The sequence below is a fragment of the Fundulus heteroclitus genome, chromosome 13 (genome assembly GCF_011125445.2).
Source record: "Fundulus heteroclitus isolate FHET01 chromosome 13, MU-UCD_Fhet_4.1, whole genome shotgun sequence".
Lineage (NCBI taxonomy): Eukaryota > Metazoa > Chordata > Actinopteri > Cyprinodontiformes > Fundulidae > Fundulus > Fundulus heteroclitus.
In genome coordinates, this window is record NC_046373.1 from 31,475,555 (window position 1) to 31,488,722 (window position 13,168).

The 13,168-nt window shown below is 47.9% G+C and overlaps 1 protein-coding gene across 1 annotated transcript; it reads left to right on the forward strand.

Moving 5' to 3' along the window:
- Positions 1-501: 501 nt before the first annotated feature.
- nr1d2b (nuclear receptor subfamily 1, group D, member 2b) lies at positions 502-12,631 on the forward strand. Its single transcript, XM_012879119.3, has 8 exons — positions 502-1,005; positions 3,238-3,468; positions 4,250-4,338; positions 5,986-6,130; positions 8,688-9,406; positions 9,611-9,796; positions 9,879-10,089; positions 11,705-12,631. Exons 1-8 carry the CDS (start codon positions 987-989, stop codon positions 11,899-11,901), a joined length of 1,797 nt encoding a protein of 598 aa, XP_012734573.2. The 5' UTR covers positions 502-986; the 3' UTR covers positions 11,902-12,631.
- Positions 12,632-13,168: the final 537 nt, after the last annotated feature.

A 13,168-nucleotide genomic window follows, 5' to 3' on the forward strand; every position in this document is an offset into this window, starting at 1 on the left:
CAAGAATAATGCGTCTAAAATCAACGTTAGATGTAGTGGGTGCAACTCAGAACCAAACAACTTAAAACGGTGTTTACATGGGGAGAGTACAGCTTTAAAGTACGTCGCCATATTGGAATCCTAACCTTTTGTCTTTATTTTGGAATCCTGACTTCCTCGATCTGAAACGCTGTTAACTCTGGTTTACCACATTCCCAGCTCCTACTTCTGATTTCCGAGGCAAATGGAATGCAACATGACACAGAGTAAATAAGCAGCAACAAGCAAAACACTGCTATAATATTTTCCACATGATTTATTGTATCGGTCCTCAGTGACGCCTCAGACCGACAGAGCAGCAGAAATCAGAGCATTTTGTCAGGACTCCTCAGGAGGATAAGAATAAAACAATGAAGCTGGACCAACCAAGCAGAACTGAACTGGCTTCAGACCGGGCTGGGTCCGGTTCTGATTAACTGAGCGGCTCTCGGCTGTTCCCTCCCAGCTCTCCGCAGTCTTTGTTCGCTGTGGTGAAAGTATGTCAGTGGGTTACATAGACGCTGCAGGCGGCGCAGACTCAGAGGGAGGAGCCGGCCGGGGAACTAACTGGGTCACATGGTAGCACACGGATCGGCTCCCTTCCCTTCCCTTCTGAAGCCACTGCTCCTCACCTGGCGCTCTCAGCCTCTGTGTTCCGGCTTTCATCGCTCAGGTTCGGTTACTGGAGCAGAGAGAAAGCGGCACCGAACCTTCTAGCTCGAATTGTTGGGCTTTTTTTGTTACGTTATTGAGGTGGACTTTAAAGGCTGTGCTGTTCTCCACCGCTGTCAGACTGCGCCTCTACGAACCGGGCTGTCTCTCTGGGGCTCTTACTGTCCATGTTTTAACCCCAAGTCCACTTTTTTTATTCACCCACCGAACATTACCCGTCAGCGACTTTCCAGTTGCTGAGCACCGAACCAAACACGGCTTCGGCACCGAGGTAGCAGAGGGGAAACTCGCAGGACATGGACCCGAGCAAAGCTGGTGAGTGTCACTTAAATACCGACAGACTTGTAGGTTCCAGAAGTTCTGCTGGACTAGAACCGACTCATCATACCACACAGCTGGCCATAATGAGAATTGCTCCTCCGGACCGTGTTTACATCCGGAGGTTCTGGCTGTGTGGATGTTTGTCTGGGCTGGGGGGGGGGGCTGTTGGCCGTCCACTTTGTTTTGGCAGCGCTGCGGTCCCCTCTCCTCACATGGACCCGCCAGCCTAGCCATGTGCACATGTGTTTACGTTGCCCTTACGTCTCCGCTCATTGGTCGAGCGTGGCGGTGACGCAATCATTACATAATTCGCCCCGCCGCGAAGCGTGGGTTGGTGCTGCGGATCCACGTGAGGCGGCGCGCCGTGACCCACTTTTCCAGGGGAAGAGCATGCCACTTCCACGTGGGCTGGGCTGAGAGTTATGAATTAGTGGTGCGTTCAGGTCCATCGGAAATGTTATATGTTTTGAATAATTCGACTTCTTATTAAAGATTCACCCATGAGAACATCGTGTGAACGTGCTGTTTATCGAGATTGTGTGGTAAAAATCGTTTCCACTGTTTTTTTTTTATTTTGACATGCAGCACTTTTATGGATTGACAGCTTTAAACGTGATATTTGGTTGCACTTCTAAAACTCAGCGTGAAAAAAAAAAAGAAAGTAGATCTGGATTTTCCTGCAGGCCTTTAAAGGCAGCATCATTTTTCAGATTTCAGTCTTCCAGTTTCTTGGAGTTTCTTGGAATGCATCATCACATAACATTCATTGCCTATTCTATTCATCGTTTTGCATCGTTTCCTCCTGTAATGAACTTGTGCCACTGGCCTGCTGTACCAAACGTGGCCATGCTTTTTTCTCCTGCCATGTCTTTCAGCTTACTGCAGGGGCCTTTTATGTGGGTCTGACCAGCGGATGTAGATGAGAGACATGTGCTGAGAGGACTGATCAATAACCTGCCTCATGTTGCACCTTGACTGCTGTGATATGAGTGGGCTCAACTTAAAAGCCATCAAAATAGACCCCTTTAGAAATGGGCCCCGCTTTGTGAGGCTTTCTGGTGCAGATGGTTGCAGCAAAGGTCCAGCCTATCCCCCCCCCCCCACACACACACACACACACAACCATGTGAAGCTGACATTATGTAATGGCTGTTATCTAATGGCTGAGATGAGCAGGGGTAGGAAATCAGGTCAGCCTGTGATGGGGAGGCAGCTGATCTGGCGAGGAAGTTGTCGGTGAGTTCTGATCTGGTTTCTTTGCTTTGAGACGGCTAGCTGTAAGGCAGCGGCTGAGGTAAATGTTGGGGCTGGATTCCCAGCTCTGACAGTGGGACGCTGGGGGGAGCGCCAGCAGAAAGCTTAACAGGTTGATGAGCTGAGACATCTGACCAATAGAGACTGGCTATGAGAAGCTAACACAGGGTCACAATGTCACGCTTTCACAACATTTCCAAAAAGTAAAAATACAAGTGAGAAAAGGCAGAGGAGCGATGATTATTGCTGCTGCTGCAAGAATAAGCAGGTTTTAATACTTGAATAATGCTAGCACAACAGCGTTCGTTTACTCTTTGGGTTTTAGTACAAAATTAAAAGCTGTTACTCTGATGCCAACTTCAGAAATGACTTTTTTCCATCCTGCGCTAAAAATAGAATGTTAACGCAAATATTTATGCTATATACTTATTTTCATGCATCCATTTAAGCAAAAGTATCCCACAAACGACAGTTAGCTTCAGCAGTAGTTTTTAGGGTATTTGTGTAACGTTTCACTTGCTGAACTACAGTAAAAGTATGAATGAGAAGCTGAACCTGACTCCATTTTTTAGGAACTAGGAGCAGCTTGGGATGTATTTAAATCACTTTGACTCTTCCTGAATGATTGGATTGACTTTGCCATGATATTTAAACTGTATTAATCACCTAGGTGGCATTTAACATTTCTTATAATTTTTAACTGATATTAAATTGAGAGTTTCAGAATGGTGTTACTATAAGAAGAGTGATGGATGAGGCTCCTTTAGTGGCTGACCGTCGCTGTTTTGTCACAACCAAACATGCTTCTGGTGGTTAAATGAGGCTTTGTTGGAGGAAAGCAAAGATGCAGTATGCTTCTTTCAGCCAGCTGACAGGCAGTGTGGAGCAGTACTCTCTGCTCGGTGCGGTGTCCGGTGCTCCACTTTCTCATGCACTCTCCTCCTCCTCCTCTCCTCCCCTCTACATGACCAGGAGGCGTGATCGCCTACATCAGCTCTTCCAGCTCCACCTCCAGCCCGGACTCCTGCCACAGCGACTCCTCCAACGGCAGCTACCAGTCGGCCTCGCCTCAGCGGGGCTCCTCGCCCAGCCGGGGCCGGCCGGGCCGGCCGCTTGACCCGGCGCTCTGCGTCGGCGGCCAAAACCTTCCAGGGACTCAGAGAGGCGGCCGCTCGTCCTCCTCGGGGAAATGTGGAGTCACAAGTAAGCGGCGCTGCCTCAGTGGTCCTTCATGAAGTCCATGTGACGCTGCAGGCTTTAGGTCTGTGCTCTGTAAAATAAGAGAAAGGTAGAAATGCTATAAAGCTATACAGGACTAATGGCTCTGATGGAGAACAAACGCTCACAAACGTCACAAAATACGAAAGATTACCGCTTTCCTTACATTTATTTACTCTCATATTTTAGGATTTTATTGTGGGCAAAATCATCAATTCTCCTCATTCCTAAACATAATTTAATAATCACTATTTTTTTTTTTAACTTATTCCTCATATTTTATTATGTTAATGAGAGGTGATATAAGGGTTTAAATGCAAGTTCTTTTTTTATTCACCAGCTGTTCTCCATGAGAACTTATTTGTGCTCATTCAGTTTTCAATTTTCTTACTTAAAACAATGAAATATTTTCATTTTCAACATTTTGTGAATCAAAATTTTTATTGAATCATGTTAGCTATTTAAACCTTTCATTTTTAGATAATTAGAATTTTATTCATTCATTCTAAATCTGTACTTTTATCTATAAAAAGCAGACTTTATGGTAATTTAACAATACCTGAAAAATAAGAAAAAGCAGCAGATGTATGCACACACAGATGATCCTGAAAAAGGTGTCAGGATTTGATGTAAAAGTGTTAAATTAGTTGGAACCAGCATTAAATGTGCATCCACAGCCTTTTTGGCCTGAATGTGCTGTTTGCGGGGCTCTGTGTGTGAAACTGCTGCAACGACCAATCTACAGATGTGTTTGTGTTCCGGTCAGAAATCAACGGCCTGGTGCTGCTGTGCAAGGTGTGCGGTGACGTGGCCTCCGGCTTCCACTACGGCGTCCACGCCTGCGAGGGCTGCAAGGTGAGGACAGCTCACCTCAGAGCCCCCCATAGCCCCCCCAGTTATGAGCCTAGCAGCGTACTTGGTGCTGCTGGAGGGGACAGGAAGCTGTCCTGCTCACAGCAAACAGAGACAACCAGCTGCTGTGTGCTGTGCCGACACGGAGGAGATTTCTCTCTGTAGGACAATAAAGGTGTTTCTAAGATCAAAGAGAAGAGGAGGAGCCAGAGGCGACATGCTGGCAGCTCCGCTTATTATTCAGACATGAAAATAAATCACCTTTCAGTGAAATTCACCATTTTGAATCCGTAATGATCATCTACATGAATCGTGTAGCTCCGATTTATAAAATAAATAAATAAATGAATAAAATAAAAAAAGGGGGGGGGGGGGGGTTATGGCACGAGAGCGGCACAAAGTGTGACTGATAGTGAGCAGAGAACACGTGCACGCGCATGGAGGCAGCCTTGATTCTTCTAAGACATTTCCCTGCTAGAGCTACAGCGTTGAACTATTAGCGCAAATAATACTGCTACCTGATTGGACTTTGCTCACGAGCTGATCCAAGAGCAGATAGCAGTTAAGACTCAGCCATTTGTTTGTTTGGACTTTGGCAGATGTTGAAGGGCCTGTTTAAGAGGCTTTAAGGTAACGTTGGCCGACTCAAGCTAACATTAGCTTTTAGTGACTACACTAGCTACCTTCATTATGAGCTCTAACTCAACAAATGAACGTTACCGATAGCGTTTCCCTGTCGTGTGTCACAGGACCTGCTGCTTACAGCAAAGCAGTAATGTTAGTTAGTAGGAGGTACAAAATTGGTGTGAATGCTGGGCCTTCATATATAGTCCTTTTCTTTGTTAGTCCACTTATTAACCCACTATTTTGTGACAAAATATATTAGCCTTTCAAATTTAAAATCCTACTATGTACAGTTGTCCTCAAAGTTATTCTTAACCTTCTATTCACTAAAATAACAAAAAAAGTAGTCCGTCCGTCTGTCTTCTTCCACTTATCCGGGGTTGGATAAGTGGAAGAACTCTTCCAGCTCCACCTCCAGCCCGGACTCCTGCCACAGCGACTCACTACCAGTCGGCCTCATAATCTATTATGATTATTACTAGTTATAGTAATAATCATAATAGAGAAAAAAGTCTAAATGAAAATGTAGTGAAACAAGACATTGCTTTTGAACTCTGCTTGTAAAGAGTAACGAAGAAAACACACCAAAATGTCCCAAACATATTAAAGCACTTTGCTAATGAGCAGTGGACCAAAGAACCTGCCAGCAGCTGCTGCGTCTTCCTGAAACCCGCCTGTAGTCTGAGCAAAGAGGAACGCAGAGGATCCCACCCTCATTTACAAAGCTGAATACAATAAAATAGTTTTAATATAGTTTTTTTCCTTCTTCTCTGAAACAGTTGCACTAAAACAATTCCCTGACGTTTCTTCAGGAAGTTCCTGACAGTCAGAACGGGAGAATGGTCTATGATGAGGTTCTTCCCTCAGGGTTAAGCAGGAACAAGCTTCCTTCAGGCTGTAGACTCCTATGAGGCCGTGTAGCATCCATCATGGTGCAGAGATCTCCCCCTACGCCTAAACACCCCCCCACTGCCCTCTGAGCCGCCATGCTCACCGTGCTGTGTGTGTGTGTGCCACCTTCTCCAGGGCTTCTTCAGGAGGAGCATCCAGCAGAACATCCAGTACAAGAAGTGCCTTAAGAACGAGAGCTGCCCCATCATGAGGGTCAACAGGAACCGCTGCCAGCAGTGTCGCTTCAAGAAATGCCTCATGGTGGGCATGTCCAGAGACTGTGAGTGCCTAAATCATCATCATCATCAAGATGCAAGAAAGTAGAAACCAGGTCGTTGGCCTTCAGTTTGTTTAACCCGTCTGAGCAAAAGTATTCACACCCATAAACGTTTACTAGCATTTAATTTCATCCCTTTACAGCCACACCCTGCAGCCTGACAGCATGAAGAGTCTGAGCTGGTTAAACACGTTTTACTATTAACTGACCTCTGTAACCTCGTTAAGCTTCGATTAAACGGTTCAGGATCTTCAGCTAGTATAAAACAAAGGCGTGCTGTGTTGTTGCTGATCGCTTCAGCAGGCGGTGAGAGAATTAGCCGCGTGTGTACATGTGATGGACCGACCAATGCTAGGGCATAATTCAGTCAGTGGCTCATTGACTGATTCACAGCAGATGTCTGAAGGAACTGTAGGTGAATGGATCCAGTCACAGATTGCAGGTCCGTTCCCCGTCATGGCAGCTACTGCAGGTTCAAATGAAAGGCTAGCGGACTTTCTCTGTTTCAGCGCCTATCCAGGAGTCCTCTACAAAGCTGGAGGCTGATCTCTGACACTTGCCATCTGCATGTCTGTGTTTCTGTACATACACTGGATCTGCTGTCTTGTTGAATGCTGTGGATCAGCGCTGTGTAAACGATCCCAGCTTCACCTCCAGAACTGACTGGTTCCTGGATACCTTAGAAAGGTGTTCCCTAAAGCTGAGCCCAGGTTGCCTTCATACCAGTTTGGTTCTGGTCATAAAACCATGAAGTCGAGGTTCATTATGAATGAGAAGCTGAACCTGACTCCATTTTTTAGGAACCAGGACCAGCTTGGGATGTATTTAAATCACTTTGACTCTTCCTGAATGATTGGATTGACTTTGCCATGATATTTAAACTATTAATCACCTGGGTGGCATTTAACCTTAGTTTAAATGAAAGCTGGACAGTATGTTAAAAGGCACGCATTATTGCAATATTAACCTGGGCAACGTCACAATTAAAGAAGACTACATGGGTGCATAACTGGCAGGGTGTCTCCTTGCTCCATCTATTGATCTAGATGCTTGAACAAGGCGCTGAAGCTCAGGGAGAGTGGTGAGGACACGGTGAAGAAAGAGTAGGGAAGAAAATGGCCATTCACAGTCAGTATCATCATCACACAGTGCTCACACTGATATCACAATGTCGTATTTTCCTAATATGAAGCCATCACTCTCTAGAGCAGGGGTGTCAAACTCATTTTGGTTGAGGGGCCGCATACAGCTTAATCTGATCTCAAGAGGGCAACACGACTAAACTCATTGCAAGATTAAATAGAACTAATAAATAGAACTAATAAATGTGGACTTGTTGTTGATATTTATATTAAGTTAATTTCACTTTTACACAATATATTATGAATAACCTCAGCGTTTTTAAGAAAAGTATGTGTAATTTCAACAATACTTTTACTCAGTTAAACATTTACTTGTGCATTATGCATAAGAACTGATCACAGTGATTATACAATGTTGAAAAACATTTATTCACATTTTTTGGAACTTAAAAACACTGTCCTACATGACAAAATACATCAAACAGAAAAAAATTAAGAAATGATTTGAATTTTTCCACACCTGAAGCTTAATCTGCTAATTAAAACACAGCGCCCCTCGTGGACAATATAGGAACTGCATATTTTCAATTAAACGAAGTACATGTTTTTTTCAATAATTGTTTTATCATTCTCTTCCTTTTATCTTGTCCACATGTGAAAGTCAAATCTGATTAGCTCTTTGTGGCGTCTTATTGCCACATTGGCAATTTTTTATTTTTTTTTTGATAATGATAATGCATTTAGCCACAGGGCCGGACTAAATTGTTCGGCGGGCCGGATCCGTACCGCGGGCCGTATGTTTGCTCTAAAGCCTCAGAGGTTTCTTTAGAGAACGCTGATGAACAAACGGGAGAACCAAAGGGAACCGTTTTGGCCTGCATGCAACACGTTGTACAGTGCATCACCAAAGGCAAACACGGTGGAGGCAGCATCATGCTGTGATGAGGCTTTTCTCCAGCAGAGACAGGGAGGCAGGTCAGAGGTGATGGGAGGATGGGAGGATGGATGGATGGATGGATGGAAATCCTGGACTGGACTGAGGGGGGGCAGTAGACCTGAGACTGGAGGTCCACCTTCCAGCAGGACCACCACCCTGAACACACAGAGATTCTAGGGGGTGGTTTAGATCAAAGCAGATTCATGGGTTAGAATGGCCTAGTCAAAGTCCAGACTCTGTTTTACAGAATCAGAACCCACAAGCTCTGCAGCTGAATAGAACCAGCGGACTGAATATGAATATATACACAATGTTCATTTTTAGTAAAGCAGTTTAAAGACCCTTTCTGCTTTATTTCTTTGGTCGTGCACTACATAATGGAGAAGTGTGTAGTTGTGATGTAACACAACATGAAGGCTCTAGTGGTGTGAGTACTTTTCTGAGGCTGTGTACTCTAAGTCAGTTAGTCAGAGTCACGGTATGTTGTTGCTTTGTGGATCTTAGAAGGACAAGGTGAAGTAACCCTCTTCCCCCTGTCCAGCTGTGCGCTTCGGGAGGATTCCTAAGCGAGAGAAGCAGCGCATGCTGCTGGAGATGCAGAGCGCCATGAACAACATGATGAGCAGCAGCCACCTGCAGGCCCCGCTGGCCCAGCCGCACGCCAGCCTGGTACCGGGCCTCACCAGCACGCCATTAGCCGGCGCCGCAGCACCCGCTGCCTCTGAGGAGCCCGCCTCCGCCCCTTCGCCCTCATCCTCAACCGGCTCCGGCCAGTCGGACTCCGGCTCCGACCCTGAGGCCGCCGTCGCCATGGACACCGGCTCCAGCTCGGATTCTCCCAGTGGGTCCGACAGCAGCGAGGAGGAGGTGATCGGCTCGGTGACCAGGGCCCATCAGGAGACCTTCATGTACAACCAGGAGCCGAGCACCCAAGCAGCTGAGACCCCCCGGGCCCCCCCCAACAGTAACTTGAACAAAGCAACCGCCAACCAGCTCTCAGAGGAGGGGCGGGACGCCTGGAACCGCCGCAACAACTCCGTCAGCGTGGCCGGGCCCAGCCTCCTGTCCATCCTGGGACCACCTCAGAGCACGCCGGACCCCGCCTCCAGCCAGTGTCCATTCAGAGGGTCCAGGAACGCAGCGGCGGCCGGCCACAGTCCGGCCTACATACACGGAGCCGTGAGAGCTCCGCCCACCGAGCTCCGCCCCGGCACCGCCTACAGCAGGGGCGCATGGAGAGGAGGCAGCAGGATGTTCCTGGTAAGGCGGGTGCAGCCCAGCGGTCAGCACTGCAGGACAGACTGCCGCTAACTGCATGGATTGTTTCAGTGTCTTAGTGAGGCCATGAGGCAGCTAGTCCTAAACATCCCAGATCAACACGATTCAGAGTGGAGGCATGGCGGAGGAGGCTGTGGATGCTAGCTGGTCCCAGTCACGCTGAGCCCCTGTTGGCTGTGTTGGCAGGTCTGCCCCATGAACATGTCTCCGCGCGTGGATCCCCAGAAGTCGGGCCATGAGGTGTGGGAGGAGTTCTCCCGCAGCTTCACGCCCGCCGTCAGGGAGGTGGTGGAGTTCGCCAAGAAGATCCCGGGCTTCAGAGAGCTGTCGCAGCACGACCAGGTCAGCCTGCTGAAGGCCGGCACCTTCGAGGTAAGCTCCGCCTCCTTTCCTCTCAGCGCTGCTCCACAGCTTCTGCTCAGCGCCTCACGGCCCGCTCTCTCCCGTCCCGCAGGTGCTGGTGGTGCGTTTCGCCTCGCTGTTTGACGTGACGGAGCGCTGCGTCACCTTCCTGGGCGGGAACAAGTACAGCGTGGACGCTCTGAGGACCATGGGCTCCGGCGACCTGCTCAGCTCCATGTTTGACTTCTGTGAGAAGCTGATGAACCTGGGTCTGAGCGAGGAGGAGATGAGCCTGTTCACCGCCGTGGTCCTGGTCTCAGCCGGTGGGTTTTCAACCCACAGCCGGTCCCTGTGAAAAGTATTCACCCCTTACTCCCTGCTAGTGTTTTCCTCACATTTTAATGTTTCACATCAACAAGCAACTGTTCATATCAAGGCTAAGGTGATTAAATACTAAATTCAGTTTTCAACGGAAGAAGCCACCAAAACCCCCCCGACGGTGTGAAAGCTGCCCTAAAGGGTTCAGCGAGTCATTTCCAGCTGGGGAGGAACTGTGGCCAGGATGCTGTCCGTTCTGCCACACTGCAGTTTCTATGCCACAGCATCTCAGTTGATGTAGATCCAGGCTTTGACTAGACCGCTTCAAAACTGTCATGTTGTATAATGTCCTCGTTTTAAGCCATTCAGATGTGAAGCTTTTGGTGAGCTGGAGATCACCGACCTGCTAGGTTTGATGTTCTCCAGGATTTCATAGTTCCATGAATCACAGCGGGTCGTGTAGGTGCTGAAGGACAAAGCACCCCCACACTGCCTACATCTCTTGCGCACACACAAGAAATGTAGGCAGTAGGTATGAAGGATAAAACATCTGCGGACAGTCTGCCCACAGTACGCCCGAGCATGTTCCATGCTGACTCCAGTAGTGGACACGGTTCTCTGTGGTTCTCTGTGGTTCTCTGGAGTTCCAGAGCCGTAGAAATGGGGTAGATCCAGACTGATGGATCTAAACGATCATCTCCTTTGCTCTTGAATGGCATTGGATCAGAGCACACTGTGTTTCTTTTTGACCTCCTTTAGTCCTTTTCCTGTTGTCTGTCGGGTTCCATTAAAGTGATTCTCCAGGCAGTAATGGGACCTGGCTTTGTTCTGGAAATGTAACCAAATATCAGAATCACAGTTTATTCCTGAACAGGGCCAGGTTGGTTTGAATGGCTTTTTATTTTCCCTTTACTCAATGACATCATCTGATGTGACAAACACATACAGGAAGTGATCATTAAGGGGACTAAAGCCTTCCCACAGAACGCCGCCGTTCTGCTCAGTGATTTTTACACGCGGCCTGTAAAGCGTTCCTACTGCGCCTGGATCCACGCCTCCTGTAGGAACCGTGCTGAGAGGAGGCGGGCCAGCAGATCAGCTGCAGTCATGCTGCTGCTGTGTTGTTTTAGGGCCGGACGTTTGCTAAATGGTTGGAAGGGTCATTATGCAGCCAAAGGACAGGCAGCGAGGCTCAGAACCATGTGGATCTCCTCACACAGGGAACAGGAAGACGTTCTTAGTGCTGAACATGAACCGAGGAAAAGGTTACTGAGGATGCTGTGATGTCACGCACAATTACAACATGTCCACAGGGTGGCGCTAATTCAGCAGCTTGGAGAAGAAAGGCTTTGACCCTCACATGTACATCAGAACGGTTAGGCCTTTGTGTGCGACGTCACTTCCTGCTTCGATCGCTGCGGGTCCCACCGAGGTTCTGACATCGCAGCAGGAGAGACTTTTCCCCGCATCCTGACCGGAGCTCTAATGCAGACCTGCTGAAATAATGAAAGGAGCTGCTCTTTCCAGCTGAAATAAACGAGCTGCTCTTTCCTGCTGAAATAATGAAAGGAGCTGCTCTTTCCTGCCGTCTAAACGGTTGTGCCACCCTTCTCCTTCCAGATCGCTCCGGCATCGAGAACGTGAACTCTGTGGAGGCGCTGCAGGAGACGCTGATCCGTGCCCTGCGGAGCCTCATCACCCGGAACCATCCCAACGAGTCGGCCATCTTCACCAAGCTGCTGCTCAAGCTGCCCGACCTGCGCTCCCTCAACAACATGCACTCAGAGCAGCTGCTGGCCTTCAAGGTCCATTCCTGAACTTTGGCCTGGGGGGCCTGGCGGGCCTGGTGGGCCGGCCTGGGGGGCCTGGCGGGCCTGGTGGGCCGGCCTGGGGGGCGGTGCGTCCTGAGACTGTACTGTAGGCTGACGCAGCCCCCTGCGTCATGTCCATGTGGTGTCTGTGTGTAGCAGCTGTGCAGCGTTTAGAAGCACTTTTCTGTCTTGTGACTGAGATATTTGCATTCATAGTGCAATATGTGACTGCTTTGATATGAGCGGTGTAGCAGTGATTTCCAGTGGCTTACTTGACTCTGAATGTTGCGGGAGATGGAGGTTTCCAGTGGGGCCATCGCAGAATGTGGTTTAAGCTGAATGACGTCTTCTTTGAGCCTCGTGCTGATGCTGTGTACGTTCTCTGTGCTGTTCTGCTCTAAATCTGACGTCTCCGTTGGATAGCACACTGATCCTGGACCTGTTCCCCCTTCTGGACCCTGAGCCTCAGCGACTCCCCAGTGGCCCGCTGAGCTTCACGTCTGGTTTCCTTTCCAGTGCTGTCGACTAGATTCTGACTAGTATTACTGAAGTGAGCGTAGAGCTGCTAGTGTTCAGATCATGTAGTCTAGTTTAGCGTCCACAGCTTCTGCCAGTGTGTGAAAAGGGTTGCAGTAAACAGATTTCTAAAAGAAGTATATATAGAATCTTAATATGTAATGTTACACATGACTGTATAGATGAATGTCTTTAAAATAAATTTTATAAGCGAGGTGAAGTGTTTCTGTGTCAGGTTGTCTGAACCGGAGATGTATGCTTTTTTTCTCTTTGTCATTAGAAAATGGCTCCAGCTACATCGGGCTCATCAGAGCCCAACCAGGTGTAGTTCCACAGTCGGTCAGCAGGGGGCAGCAGTGCTGAAGCTAAACCAGAGCCAACCAGGGCCTGGGGATGGTGTGGTTAGGTTACAGTCAGTTATTAAACCACGTTAGAAGAGAAACTGACCTGAACTGTAAAGAAATGACACAATCTACAGTATTATCCTGAATGTGGCCAAAGATAATCACAGTTAAAAATATGTCTAACTGGTAAAGTGCAACGGTTCAAGACAATCTGGGTGTTTTATGGCTTTAAAATAATTTAAACAAACTGCTCAGGGAAATAAAACTCTTTTTAAACTGAATTTAATATTGAGCCAGTGGGATATTGATCTGGTCAGGTCAGTATAGAATAGGTTGTTAATCCATGCCAGCTGTTCAGGTGGTAATGAAATCTACAAGGAGACGATCCCAAAAACTGGAATACCTGGAATACC

Excerpts from the sequence above, each read along its gene's own strand:
- nr1d2b (XM_012879119.3), top strand. Across the intron at positions 6,131-8,687 it reads GGTGGGCATGTCCAGAGACT|CTGTGCGCTTCGGGAGGATT; the intron begins GTGAGTGCCTAA and ends CCCCCTGTCCAG. Across the intron at positions 10,090-11,704 it reads CGTGGTCCTGGTCTCAGCCG|ATCGCTCCGGCATCGAGAAC; the intron begins GTGGGTTTTCAA and ends TTCTCCTTCCAG.